Genomic DNA, 15,389 nt, shown 5'->3' with positions numbered 1-15,389 from the left:
ATCACCAAAGGAAGTCAGGACTGGAACTCAAGCAGGTCAGGAAGCAGGAGCTGATGCAGAGGCCATGGAGGGATGGTTAGGCCCAAGGGAGGTAGTACATGCCTTTAATCCCAGGATACTAAGGTAAGGAGATCTCTGACTTCAAGGTCAGCCTGGGACAAAGCAAGTGCCAGACCCAGGCATGGTGGTATGCACTTTTTATCTGGACCACACCCTCTGCTGGAGGCCTACATAAGGACATTGGAAGAAGGGAGATTCACTCTTCTTCAACTGCTTGCACTTACTTGCCAGCACATCTCTTGGAACCTATTTCTACAGAAGACCTGCTTAAACAACTAGTTTTGTGAGACTGAGCAACTACTAGATTCTTGAACTTCCCATCCTCAGCTGTCCATTGTTGGGTTAGTTGGACCACAGACTATAAGTCATCACATAAATTCCCTCAATATAGAGAAATGTTCCATAAGTTCAGTGACTCTAGAGAACCCTGACTAATACATAGGGTAAAACCAAATATTACTGGCCTAAAAAAATAACAAATAAATTCCTAATTTTACTCTGCTATATTCTTAGATCAGTGCCTTATTCAGTCATCATCACTGATGATGAGAAGCTCATTCCTGTAGTACACAGGAATAGATGCAGAGACCCACAGCCAGACAATAAACAGAGTGTTCTTGGAACACAAAGCTCTAAATGGAATGTTTCCAACTATTCCCTCTCCTCAGAGCTAATGGAACTCCAAAGAAAGTAAGAGAGAAAAAGTGTAAGAGCTAGAGGGGATGGAGAATACCAGAAGAACAAGGTGCTTTGAATCAAAGATGCAATGCTTGTATAAACTCACAGAGACTGAAGCAACAAGCACATGGAAAGCACAGGTCTGCACCCAGTCCTCTATATACATATTTTAGCTTTAAGTTTAGTATTTGTATGGGATTCCAGAGTCTGTGGGTCTCTGATTTTTGTGCCTGTACTCAAAGCACTTTACCTTCTGTTGGGTTCCCTATTCTAGCACTGATGTGAAGGTTTTTGTTTTATCTTATTATATTTGATTTAGTCAATCAAATTAATAAAAACAATCAGGGTTAGTTTTGTGGCCACTTTTACATTAGCATATCATGTAGACAGGTCATTGTTGTAGACAAAAGAGTTTATAGCTGAGTTAGTGTTTACCTTTCTGCTCCATTACTGTACAGAATACCTTTTAGTACCAGGAAAATATTTAGTAGGTGTAAAGTTAGGCAAAAATTTGCCTTTCCATGAGATATACTGGTGTTGTTTTCAACAATAGAATATTACCTTCAATTTGTAAAGAAACTTCCAGTGCCCTGAATATGTTACATCTAATCAAGGAATTGTTCAAAGGGGCACCATGGAAACCTGCAAACAACACAGGCTACTACCAAAGCTATTAGTTTCTCTTTATAAATTGATCCAACAGACATAAATCCATATACATAAAAAGCAACCTAATCCATCTCTCTCATTCTCTAAAATAATTCTCTCAAGAAGAACCACAGAACTTTTAACTTCCATAATTGTTGTGGCCCGAGCTGCAACAATTTGGGGGCCAAAATGTCATGGACCACTCTATCAGTGTTGGAACTCACACTGCCAAAAGACTTCGGGACTAAATTGTCAGAGCCCGCACTGCTCCAAGCTGCTCCAGGCTGCAGGTCAGGGTTCAGCAAGAGACAGAGTGAGGACAGATGATAAGAATGGAGACCAGACAGAGTATGAGTCAATCCCATTTATTCTTCAGTCTCTCTTCTTCTCTCCAAGTCCCTAGTTCCTAGTCCAAGTCTCAAGTCTTGAGTTCCTAGTTCCTAGTCCCTAGTGCCTCCAAGTTCCAAGTTCCAAGTTCTAGCCTGGAGTCTCATCCAAGTACAAGTGTCTAATTCCTAGTTCCTGTCTCATGTCTCAAGTGCCTACTCCAAATGCCTAATACTTAATAATAATAATCTCTTCTGTCTGCCTCTCGCCTTTTATATGTCTCACTTCTAAGCCACGCTTTTAAGTCACGCTTTTACGTCATGCCCTTAGGTCTTGTCTCTAAATCTGATCTCTAAGTCACGTCCTTAAATCACACACCTTTAAGTCTCACACACCCAAGGGAAGATCCTGGGTATCTAAAACAAGATGTTGTCAGAGTGTACTCAGCTGTGGTAGGCTGTTGTAATCAAGTCTCTTGTCAGGGTATATGGCTCAAAATGGCTGCATGGATAATAGCCACCTTCTGTCGGCTCCCCACACATAATTGTTAGGGAAATCTCCTATGACATATTTCTCTATGATCTAGATAGGTCTCTGTGCAAAAATGAAAAGTATTCAGAAAGATGGAGGTGAGGTGCTGTCAAAGTGTATAGCTTGTTCTGCTGCTGTGGCTAAAATAGTTTACGGACAGAGGACAGACAGTAGTGTACAACATGAGCATAGTTCCCAAGTGTGTGATCTTCTGCTGGGGAATGTGTGTACCTCTTGTCAGCTCTTCACTTTTGTGAAGAGCTGAAATAAACTACTTTAAAAAGAAAGAACTATTCTAGTCATAGTTTGAGAGGTTTCTGTCCTGGACCTCTTGGTTTAACATTCCTGATCTCACATTGAAGTTTTACATCAATAGAAGGATATGGGAGAAAATAACTGTTCAACTCATAGCAACCAGGAAGGAGAGAGAGAGAGAGAGAGAGAGAGAGAGAGAGAGAGAGAGAGAGACAGAGACAGAGAGACAGAGACAGACAGAGAGACAGAGAGACAGAGACTGAGAGACAGAAAGTCAGAGAGAGAAACAGAGACAGAGAGAGAAGAAGGAAGAGGAGGATGCAATAGAAACAAGTGCACTCTTCAAAAATATGTTTGTGATCTACCTCCTCGAAACATGTGCTTCATCTTAGTTTCTTCAATCTCTTCATAATGCTATCATATTTTGACTCATCATTGGATGGATCTATTGATTGAGTCAGGGTTGTAAAAATACCATCATGTCTACAAAGTCCTCTAAACCCTGCAATTGCAACAAAGCCTTAACAAATGAGTTTGAGAAAACATCCCAATCAAAACATAATACTTCTATAAAATATTACACAAAAAGCATGGATGTCAGTCTATGTGTGATAAATAACAATAATTAATAAAGGAAGTCTTGGATTTTATGCACAATTCGAATAGAGATTTGAACTTATAATACTGGATAATTTCGAGGTACCACATAGTATTTTCATGCAAATGTTAGTGCAATCTATAATAATCCAATGATTATAAGACCAATAATATGTAGATCCCTCTGGAATAAAATTTTTCATCATAACATTATAAAAAACATCCTTTCAGCATCTGAACCAGATGATGAGAGCCAAGAGCCATAGGCACTGAGAGCAAAAGTTAATATGTCATCTATGGACCTCTGAACAATGATAGGAATATGATGATGGGACAGGCTGTTATGTTTCACCTAGACAGGTAAGGGGCCATAGATTTCAAAAGATATTTACCTGAAAATTAATTGAACATGAATTGAAAGAGTGATTTTTCTCTATTTATTGGCATATATAAAAAATGGACTTGTACATACCTGATAATTTTTTAGTACCATATGTATCTCTCCTAGGATCTGTTTATAGTAAGATACATTGTATTGAGTGTGGGTAATCTGTTAACCTTTCTAAAGCATGTGCTTCTCATTGCAATTTGCTGCCACAAAATCTGATGTTTCTAGTTTGAATCATCATATTTCTAATATATTTTAAATCGTGCAGAGTATTGTGCTTAAGTACTTTAGGAAATTTCCAACTGCACTTTCAATACTCCATAAAACATGTTCTAGGCATGAAAGATTCCTGCCAATCCCCAATGGAACCAATGACTATACATCTATCTCTGAGTTTCATATCATTGCCACCTTCCCACGAACAGAGCCAGATGTCATCAGAGCTAGATCACTCACAGTTGTAAGATTCTTAGTTGTTCCAGAATGGTTCTGGCTAATTAATGTGTCTTTAGAGAATTATTCCAGGGTCTGGACCCCTGAGAGCAAGTTCCCTCAGGCCCAGGGCTGAGTATAATAGAAGACATAAGCAAGGATAATACGGATTATAAACATAGAAGCATTACTTCACAGTTCTGCAATTATTATGAGAACAGAGTCTCAGGCTGGGGTCTCGGAGTTGACGGAATACATCCTAGGTGAGTTGGGAAGGATGGTCTAGTTTTCTCAGATTGTATGATATTCTTTAGTATGGAGTTTTAGACTTGATATTTTTCTATTCAATACCTATCTGTCTTTCAAGTTTTCCTACTTTGTACAAGCATGTTGATTACTGTTTTCCAGATATATATGATGATAATATTTATTAATATCACTACACATTATAGTCTTACCAGACTCTGTCACTTCATTGTAAAAACAGCTCTGTGATTCACACAGCTTTTATGCAATAGTTCTTAAATTTTTATTTTAAATTTATCTGACAAAATTTCAAAAATGGATTTGTTTCATATAATTCAATTTTTCTGAAAAAACTGTAATGACCTATAAATTTCATAACAGAAATGCAACTTCAATTTTTTTAGAGAAACTGATAATCTGTCAATTAAAATATAGCTAAGCCCATTTAAAACAGCAATACCTTTTCTTTGGATGTGAATTAAAAATCTAATACCTTGATTGAAGGGCAAAATAACATTTTGATAAATATACTGGTGAATTTTCACTCAGATTAAATTTTCAGGCACCATCTTACATAGTTCTTAGGTTAACTGTAGCCAGGAAGCTTCGTGGATTCCCATGGCTCTGGGAAACATGAAGTTGCTTACTTCACGCAGCATTTGCACAACAACTTTCTCATCTGTGATTCCTAGTCACACTCAACACCAGAAATGCTATCTTATCAGTTAGATGGGAAGCAAACTTCTGAAAAACTGTCTGAATTTTCAGTAGACATTTTTCTTCTCTTAATGTCAGCAGATAACTGTGAAATATAAAATTTGTTAATTAAGATGAATTAAGCATCTTAAGAGGGAGATGTAAGCAGACAATCTTCCTGCAAGGCTTTATATTTCTTTTGTCAGATTCAATCTATCATGGGTTTTATTGAAGTCAGAATATTTCAGAAATCCAAAGCAGCCATACTATTTCCACATATGAGTGTGCATAAAGGTAGAAATTGATTGTAAGAGAAAGTGGAAATTGAGGTCAATTTTTAATAAATCAGATCTCTGAACTAAAAACTGCCCAATCTGAAAACTGTATGTGGAATGATATCCAGGACAGACCTGGAAACTGTGGTCTTGAAACTAAAGGCACTCAATAGCCAGAGAGTTCTCTTCTTGGCAGATTGCAGATTTTTAATCAATGCCTTCAGTTGTGTATATAAGGCCATCACACTATGCCAGGTAATTTGACTTACTCAAAGTGCACTGGGGTAAATGTAAACAAAATTGCACCATGTGCACAATACTAATAGAATCACCAAGAACAGTTGACATATAAAATTAATGAGAACTTGGGGCATGCATAGTGAAGAAGGAAGTCACACAAGACTAGCATATAAATATTCCCACACTTATGAAAATCGCCACCATATTTTTTCATAGCATACTGATATCAATGACATCACATAAAGTGAAGTACAAAGATGTGCAGAGAATCATTTGATTTGGTAACATGAGTAAGTTTCAAACATAAAGTTCTATGATATTGTCCCTGTGTGCAAATTATAACAGAAAGTCAAAACTAGGGGTAATGGACTAACCTGAAAAATTCTTGTCAGGGAAGAATTAAGAGTGGTAAAGATTCTAATTTCATAGAATATTTGATATCTTTGAAAAAACATTTCCTACTGCAAAATGCAGCTAATAATATTAATAATATATTGGATAATAAATGTAGTCAACAAGGATATCCCCACTGCAGGTCAAAGACAGATATGCCTTTCCAGAATGGAGTTTAAAATCTGCTGGGAGTCAGTTATAAGAAGCTGACTGAAGCACTGAGTGCTGTACAATGGGTAACAGACACAGTGGGGAAAAGGTAGTAGTTCTCACCTATTCCAGACAGACATGGGAGATTTATTTTAGAAAGCCAGAGGTACTGTACCTGAAGTATAAATGTCAATCCAGGAGAGTGAGAGCAAATAGAAGAAAATCCTAGGCAGATGGAACATCAGGTGTGAAAGGCAGAGCACTTTCAAATATACCCTAAAGTCCAGCATAGCAGGAGAATATAATACAGAGTTTTGTATGACCAAATATGACTGTTGAGGTAGGGAAGCTTAGGAACATCAATGTCAAGCGTGTCCTTGAATAAAATTTCTATTTTGCCATCCAAGCACTTAGAATCCAACAAATAATCCATTAGAAAGGAACAATGATTTGATTTTTCCCTTTACACGTAAAGAACAAAACAAGCTCTTTTAGGGAAGTATGGAGGTTCAGAATCGCAGAGGCAAATTGAGACATGGATTCAATAGCTGAAGTGGGATAATAGCTTGTCTATGTTAGTAATAATAAGAATAAAGGTGAAATAAAGAAAATATGAACTACGGGATCTTTAACATTTATTAATGGGGTATAGATAGTGAAGGAAATGAATGAATGAAATACAACACAGAGACTGTGATGAAAGAAATCTTTGATCACAGATTTTTTTGAATATATAAGAGTGGATAAGGATGGGGAAATAAAGCAAGAGACTGAAGGTAGGAGTTTAATTTTGAATCTGCTGAATTTACAAGATCTTTAGCACATTTTAAGGAAAATTCATTCAACCTTAGAAATCAGAGTTCTGAGGATAAGATAGAAAGAAATCCAACCTCAGTCTTAAGTTGTAATCTAAGCCATTCAACTATATGAAGTTCTCATTGCTGAAGATTCATAATCATAAAATAAGACCATCTTCACCGTGGTCTAGGGAACACTGATATGCAAGAAACTGACAAAGATGAAACAAATCATAATCAATGAGGCCACATAACCAACTCAGAAATAAGAGAAAAGACAATACATTTTTGTCTAAGATAAAGGTAGGATTTAAAAGATGAAATTCTGAAACACATATAACAAAAGAATTCATTGCTATAGAAATTCTACTTCTTTGGAAGACAGAGGTGATGTGACAAATATGAGATTATTGTAAAGCACTTGTATTACATACATGTTTATTATTATTATATATTTACAGGGGGCCTACTATTACCCTTACAGATATTACAGGAAGATAGACCATGCCTGGAAACAACCAGACTGTCATCACTCAGTTCCTCCTCCTGGGACTGCCCATCCCCCCAGAGCACCACCACCTGTTCTATGCCCTGTTCCTGGCCATGTACCTCACCACTGTCCTGGGGAACCTCATCATCATCATCCTCATTCGTCTGGACTCCCATCTCCACACACCCATGTACTTGTTTCTCAGCAACTTGTCCTTCTCTGATCTCTGCTTTTCCTCTGTCACAATGCCCAAGTTGCTGCAGAACATGCAGAGCCAAGTTCCATCCATTCCCTATGCAGGATGCCTGACACAAGTGTACTTCTTTGTGTTTTTTGGTGATCTTGAGAGTTTACTCCTTGTGGTCATGGCCTATGACCGCTATGTGGCCATTTGCTTCCCTCTGCATTACATGAGTATCATGAGCCCCAAGCTCTGTCTGAGTCTGGTGCTGCTGTCCTGGGTGCTGACAACCTTGTACGCCATGTTGCACACTTTGCTGTTAACTAGGTTGTCTTTCTGTGAAAACAATGTGATCCCCCATTTTTTCTGTGATCTGTCTGCTCTCCTGAAGCTGGCCTGCTCTGATATTCATATTAATGAGTTGGTGATATTGATCATAGGAGGGCTTGTTGTTATACTTCCATTTCTACTCATCATAGTGTCTTATGCACGCATTGTCTCATCCATCCTCAAGGTCCCTTCAACTAGAGGCATCCACAAGGTCTTCTCCACTTGTGGTTCTCACTTGTCTGTGGTGTCACTGTTTTATGGGACAGTCATTGGTCTGTACTTATGTCCATCAGCTAATAACTCTACTCTGAAGGACACTGTCATATCCATGATGTACACAGCAGTGACTCCCATGCTGAACCCCTTCATCTATAGCCTGAGAAACAAAGACATGAAGGGAGCACTAAAAAGAGTGCTTCAAAAGAAAACTCTCTTCTAACTATGGTAACTACACTTCAGATGTTATTATAAAGAAATCAAGTAGGATAAAAAATTAGACTCTGAAGAGCAGATGTAGTTGCTGCTGCTCCTCCTGCTGCTGGTGCCAATGCTGGTGGTGCTGTTGCTGTTGCTGTTGCTGTTGCTGCTGCTATTGCTGCTGTTTGTAATAGTGGTGGTACTGCTCTTTTTCCTGCTGTTACTAGTTGTTGCTTGTTGCTTGTTGCTTGTTGCTTGTTGCTTGTTGCTTGTTGCTTGTTGCTTGTTGCTTGTTGCTTGTTGCTTGTTGCTTGTTGCTTGCTGGTTTCTGGTTGCTGGTGGCTGGTGGCTGGTGGCTGATGGCTGGTGGCTGGTGGCTGGTGGCTGGTGGCTGGTGGCTGATAGCTGATGGCTGATGGCTGATGGCTGGTTGCTGGTTTCTAATAGAACGTATCCTATGATGAATATCAAAATTGTCCCAGGGAACTTGATGTCCCTAATCAGAAGGAAGTAGTCTAGCAAAATCAATGCCCCCTTTCCCCTCTAACCTTCTTTCTCTCCTACCTAGTATTGTAGGGTTAGAAGTGAGAAGGGCAGAGATCCAATATATAAATAGGAACTAATAAATAGCCAAAAATCTGGCTACATGAACTGTTATGATATACTCTTCTAAATGACATCTCTATTCGGTACATCATTAAAATGTGTCCTGGGGTCTTATCATTATGTTAAGAACATTTTTAGGGCTGTAGCATCACTTTTGAATATGCTTCGTGACCTCTACTCTTCCCCCTTTAATGTTAATGAATATTTTGTTACATTATACCTTAGAATTATTTAATTTTCTTTTTTAGCTTAAAGGAGGCTAAAGATAACAGATTCCTTCAAGTCTTCCTTCAGAAGAGACTCTTAACTTTTATACCGTGTTACTGCTAAAGCCATTGGACCATTAAAGTTGGATTAAGTGCACTGTACTTTATGATATGGCCATGAGCCTGTGGTGGCAGAGGAATTGAATGTGGTCATTTTAATAAAAATGTTCTCTGAAGGCTCAGGGTTTGGATACTTATTACCCAGTTGGTGGCAGTGTTTCAAAAAAGCAATCTTGCCGGAGGAAGTACCACTGGTGTCAGGCTGGGGGAGTTTAAAGCCTTATCTGATTTCTAGTTCCTCACTCTGATTCCTGCTTCTTGACATGACATCAATACAGAAAACCAAAATCAATGAAAATGCAGAGAACAAGTGATACTGGGGTTCCCAGTCCCAACTGATAGATTAATCTACAACACATTTTCTGTACCTAAGACTCTAGGATAATCAGGAAAAACAAGATAGAAAAATTGTAAGATCCAAGGGAACAGAAAATGAGCGTATGAGATTATGTCTGTTAGAAATGTCAGAAAAGCTACACCTATAAAGTCTCATCAACTTGTCCAAACCACAACAACAGAAATGCTTACATGGGAGATGAAAATCCCATGGGGCCTCAATGATATAAAAAACAATAACTATAGGTAGGTAAAAAATATTGAAAGTGGGTGAAATTGTCTTCCCCTGGGAATATGCCCCCAAATGGTTATTCAAAAACAAATACTCAGCCCTGAAATTATATACATAGAAGTATATAGATTTATCAGTGTGTGTATATATATATATATGTAATATATTTACAATACATATTTAACAATTAAAGAAAATAGGACACAAATTTCAGAGAGGACAAGGGGTTGCATTGGAGTATTTGAATGAAGTAAAAAAAAGAATGAATAATTTGTAGTTTTATTTAATTTCAACAAATAAAACAATTACTAAAAATAAGTATGAAGGTTCCTCCAAATTAAAAGCAAAATTAAAATATGCTGCACCTAAGTGTCATTCCTTTTGAGTAAATATGTTCAAAAGAATTTAAGTTAACATACAACTGATATATCTATATCTCTCTACTCATTGTACAACAAGTAACAAAATTCAAGGTATTGGATCAGTCTACATGTTATACTTTTCAAAGAACCTCAGCATGGATTTCATCTATATCTCTATGTTTTTTATCTATGTCTACATCTACATCTATGTCTGTCTATCTACATGTCTGTCTCTATCTTTGGCCTTGTATCTGTACCTATAATAACATTTATATCTATACAGACAATATTCCTATAGGTGACATAAATATATCTATCTATGTCTATATAAATATTTGTTATGTTTAACATACTAGTGTATATGTTATACATTTCTAAGTGATGCAATCTTCCTTTGAGTTTCTTTACTATCTCTCTCTTTCTCTATGTTTATCTCTAACTCTATCTCTTTATTTATATCTCTATATGTGTATCAACACCATTATGTCTAATCTGTATATGTATATCTAACACATACACACACATGTATGTAATTTGCATCACAATGAGTGAAACTACATAGCTTCATGTTAAGTAGAGTAAGGCATACAAAGGGAACAAAGTGAATATAAATTCATGTCCAGAAATGTCATAACAAACCCATCACTTCGAATAATTTGTTTTCCATGTTCTAAAAAAACTAATTAAAGTATCATAGAATAATTTATCCTACTATTAAATTATGTCTGAAAGTGGATGAAAGAGCAATGAGAAAAACTTTGATTTGATTTAGAATAATGCTAAAGAATTGGACACACACACATACACACACACAAACACACATATATATGTATATATACAGAGATTAAAAAGGATGCATCATTTTATAATTTTTATTTTATGAAAATGTTTAAGAATTACTAATTTTTACATAACTTTTAAAGATTTGACAAGAATGTAAAATAATTATTACAACTACATTTGTTCTAGCCTAATATTTGGGTTCCTGCCTGAGATTGCTTATTTGTTCTAGCCTAATGTCAGATTCCTGCCTGAAGCCTATGTTCTCATTCTTGGCCAGCGTCATATTCCTGCCAAGCAGCCCATTTCCTTATCCTTGGCCAAGGACAATGTCAGATTCGTGCCAAGCAGCCCCAAAGGCTCTCCAACTCTCCCCCTTTTTTATTTCATTAACAACACTGAGCCTGTCTTAGGTCATTCTGACAAGAATACCTTTCTTACCCTGTGGGGCGGAAATCTCGCGGGCGGGGAAAGGAGGGAGTCAGGCGACAGAGTCTCAGGGCGGTCTGGCACCAGGGCTTCCCGCGCCGCCAGCCCCACATTCATGCAGCTGTCGGTGGGCGGGCGGGCGGCTGCATCGGCAAGGTTCCAGGGTTCCAAAAGCTGGGAATCAGGCGGAGAGACCATGGACACGTGGAGTCCGGTTTTCCAAAGCTTTTATTGTTCATGACATGGTGAATGGATGCAGGTGTTGTGCGCTTCTTCCCCCCCAAAGGCCAGGGGAGACCAGTCTTATAGGGAAGAGAGAAAGGGGAGGGAATAACTTAATTAGCTACGCCCCTGGCCTTTTGATAATTCATTAATATTTAAATCTCTGGAGGTAGAGACTTGTTAATCACGCCCTCTACCTGTCCTACGTGACTGAAAATAACAGGTTAAATGGAGTTACCTTCAAGGCCCAACATTACCCATCATGGAATATGCATTAACAAAAGCAATGCACTTGTGTCTTAGGTTGGTAAGGCTGTGCAGAATATTACCTATCCTTGGCTTGCCAGACTGTTAATGTAATAACTCTGTCTGTGGGTCCATTTTCAGGTTCAAGCCATGTACTTGGCTGCCAACATGTTGATGTTGTTGAAGAAAAGGTTTAATGCAATGGGCAGGAATAAAAGTATTCCCAGGACATAAAGAGCTAGCGCGATCAAGATATATATGTCATTTAAGGAAACATGAATATGCAGCACAAGCATAAAATATAATAATAAAATAAGGAAATCCAAAATGTGAAAATAAAATTCAATATATAGAATGAGAGAAGAAAATTCAAATACAAATAACACTGGAAATGAACCACTCAGTAAGCAAAATAATATCCTCAGCAAAAGCCTCACCAACAGAGTAAGTAATGTGGAAAATGGATTGTTGGGACTGAAACACAAGGCAGAGGATGTGAATTGCTTAATAAAGGGCAGCTGAGAATTTTAAATGAGTAAAACATGGAAGAAATCTAGGGCATCAGAAAAGAGCAACCCTTTGAATTGTGGGAAAAGAAAAATGAGAAGAATGCCATGCAAAATACATAGAATATACTTTGAATGAATCATAAAATGAACATTTTCAAACGTGGAGAAATATATGCCCATCCATGCACAAGAGGCCTGCAGAACTCCAAAGACATGAGACCAGAAAGGAAACATGCTATGCCATAGTAAAAAGTTAAAATATTAAAAACACAGAATAAAAGATCAAGTCACATGGGAAAACTCTCCCATAAGAATTACACTTGTTTATTGGAGAGACACCTAAAGACATAAGGTCCTGGTAAAATGTAAACACTTTTAAGTTCTGGGGACATACATTTCAGCTCATATTACTATACCCATCAAAACTATCTATGAAAATTGAAAGAGAAATGAAAAGTTTCTATTATGAAAGCAACATAACTAATTTTTGTGACCACTAAGCCAGCTCTTCTGGAAGGATAACCTCAAATAAAAGAGAAGGATAAATTCAACAAAATGGACAAAAGTCATTAAAAATTCATTATAATTAATCCAAAAGAGATTTAAGATAACAAAAAATCAACAAAATGGCTAGTTCTAAGGAAAATATTTTATTAATTACTGCATATTAATTCTCTCAACCCCAAAAGACATAGTTGAACAGACTGTATTAGGAAACAGAAGCTACCCTATACCACCTCCAACAAGCACAATTTACCACCAAAGACAGAATACAGTGTAAAGTAAAATATGGAAAAATGTTCTCCAACCTCCTCTCCTATCTCTTTACCCATTCAAATCCATACCTTCTTTTACTGTATATATTTAGAAAACAAACAGGCAAAACAAAAACTATACAATAAGCATATAAACATGCAGGAATACATGCACCCACACACATACATAAAACCCATAAGTCACAAAATCAGTAACTGTAATATATAAGCAAAAGAACATAAGGTAAAACATGATCTTTTAAATTTCAAAATACCATTGAGTATATTTTGACTTGGCTGCCTACTCCTGAGCATGGAGTCTGCCCTTAAGTGTGGTTTGTATAAACAGTAAGACTCCATTGGAGAAAATGAATTTTTCCCGTGAGAGTGAAAATCAATTACAGATAGCTTCTGAGTTAGGAATGGAAAATCACGTCTGCTATCTGATTGGACATGTGCCTGCTCTTGGCATGCATCCCAGGCACTGGGGGTTCACATGTGCATCTGTCCTGTTGTATCTAGAAGGCACTGAAACTTTGGTGTCTCCTATTCCTACATTCTTTCTGCCTCCTCTTTAGCATAGTTCCATGAACACTAAAAACAGAAGTTTAATGTAGACACTCATTTAGTACTGATTGTTCCAAGGAATATCAATCACTGTGCATTGTACAGTTGTGGGTCTCCACATTTGTTTACATATACTGTATGAGGAAGAATCTCTGACAAAGACTGAGCAAAACATTGATACAGGGGAATAGCAGAATGTATTTTCAAGACATATACTGCCATGTTTCTTTAGTAGAGCAATACTACTTTATTTTCTCCTAGGTCCATGGTATATGTAGTCCTAGTTTCTTAGTCATCTGAGCAGTATTAGGTTTGGTTTGCATTTCATTGAGTGGAACTTAAATCCAATAAAATAGTGGCTTGTTGCCCATACAAGTGTTGTGCCACTATTGTACTACAATATCACATAGGCACAGCACCACTATAAATCAAGGAGTATATAGCTGGATTAGTATTAACCTTTCTCCTATATTATTATGCAGAGTATCTTCCAGTAATATGATCATATTCAATGGGCAAAGGCTCAACTTAGTTACTAGCTTGATTCCCATATTTAATGAGATACTTGGGTATTTTTTGCAATAGGACATTACCATATGTTTATAGAGAAACTACCAGTGTCCTGAATATGTTAAATCTATACAAGTAATTGACTAAAGGGGCAACACTGAAATTCTGAAACAATCCAGGCTATTGCCAAAGCTATTGGTTGCTCCTTAGAACTGGTGTTACATACTTAAATTCTTCCAGTTACAATGCAGAAATCCAAGAAAAGAACTCCAGTCCACATCTCTTGCTGTCTAAAATTATTCTATCAAGATGGACAACAGAGCTTAATATTTGTATGTATGTTATGGAGATCTCCTATGACACATTTCTCTGTGACCCAGAGAAGTATCAGTTCATGAGAAACAAATGCAAGAAATGGACACAGAAAGCAGAAGTTACAAATGTCATCTATGGTTCTGTGCACAACAGTATATGTATTGATAGTGAGATAGGCTGTTGAGGTTTTCCTAGAGAGATAAGGAGCCAAAAGCAATAGTGGGAACGAAGATCGAGGCTCTTAACAATATTTATCTAACAAATAATTTAACATCATCTGAGGGAGTTTTATTAATTTATTGACATATACAAAATTAATTCATATATACATGATATTTGTTAGTAACATGTATGTCTCTTCTAGGGTCTGTTTATACCAAGTTGTGTTGTGTTGAGAGTATTCACCTGGAAATCTTTCCAAAGCATGTGCTTTTCATGGTAGCATGCTACCACAAAATTGATGGATTCTTGTGTGAATTTTTATACTTCCAATATATTTTATAATGCACAGTTTGTTGCTTAAGTACTTTTATGACTCTTCCAATAACACATTCAGTCTCCAAAAAGTAGATTCTTGGCATGTCAAGTTAGTGTTAATCCCAAGGAAACCAAAGACTACATATACATCCATGAGTTTTATGCCATCTCCATCTTCCCCCTAACTATATCCAAGTGTGATCAGAGTTGTAACCAGTCACTGTTACAGGACACTTAATTGGTCCTATAAAGTTGCTAATTACTTTTATTAATTATTTGCTGTGTTATTCTAGGAGCTAGACTCTCTGGGAGCAAGTTCCCTTAGGCCCAGGGATGAGCAGACCAGCAGATATGAGCAGAGAATGTATACAGAGTATGACCATAAAGGTTTTAATTCACAAGGCTATAATTAATAAATGGAATAAGATAACAGGCTGGCTTCAAAGTGTCACTTGAAGAAATCCTAGGTGAGTTTGGAATAGTGGTGATGGATTGCCATTATTGTCCTCCTAACACAAAAGCCTAGTTTTCCCAGAGTAAAAGATGTTTTGCAGCATTGAGTTTAAAATGTGATAATTTCTCTATT

At 37.1% G+C, this 15,389-nt stretch overlaps 1 protein-coding gene across 3 annotated transcripts; it reads left to right on the top strand.

Annotated features, from left to right (window-relative positions):
• The first annotated feature begins 4,059 nt into the window (after positions 1 to 4,059).
• Positions 4,060 to 9,179, top strand: LOC117710808 (olfactory receptor 1468-like). 3 transcript variants are annotated; one of them, XM_034506039.2, is made up of 3 exons: positions 4,101 to 4,179; positions 7,175 to 8,158; positions 8,986 to 9,179. In XM_034506039.2, exon 2 carries the CDS (start codon positions 7,218 to 7,220, stop codon positions 8,151 to 8,153), a length of 936 nt encoding a protein of 311 aa, XP_034361930.1. In that variant the 5' UTR covers positions 4,101 to 4,179; positions 7,175 to 7,217; the 3' UTR covers positions 8,154 to 8,158; positions 8,986 to 9,179. The 3 variants fall into 3 exon arrangements, with proteins under 3 accessions (XP_076792462.1, XP_034361930.1, XP_076792460.1); XM_076936347.1 differs by having other exon boundaries at positions 4,060 to 4,179; positions 7,198 to 9,179; XM_076936345.1 differs by having other exon boundaries at positions 7,175 to 9,179.
• The last annotated feature ends 6,210 nt before the right edge of the window (positions 9,180 to 15,389 follow it).

This window comes from Arvicanthis niloticus, chromosome 6, assembly GCF_011762505.2.
Source record: "Arvicanthis niloticus isolate mArvNil1 chromosome 6, mArvNil1.pat.X, whole genome shotgun sequence".
Lineage (NCBI taxonomy): Eukaryota > Metazoa > Chordata > Mammalia > Rodentia > Muridae > Arvicanthis > Arvicanthis niloticus.
The sequence above is the reverse complement of the archived record's forward strand: the minus strand, read 5'-3'. Positions and strand labels throughout refer to the sequence as shown.

Coding starts and splice junctions, on each gene's coding strand:
- LOC117710808 (XM_076936347.1), top strand. CDS start 7,218: ATGCCTGGAAACAACCAGACTGTCATCACTCAGTTCCTCCTCCTGGGA.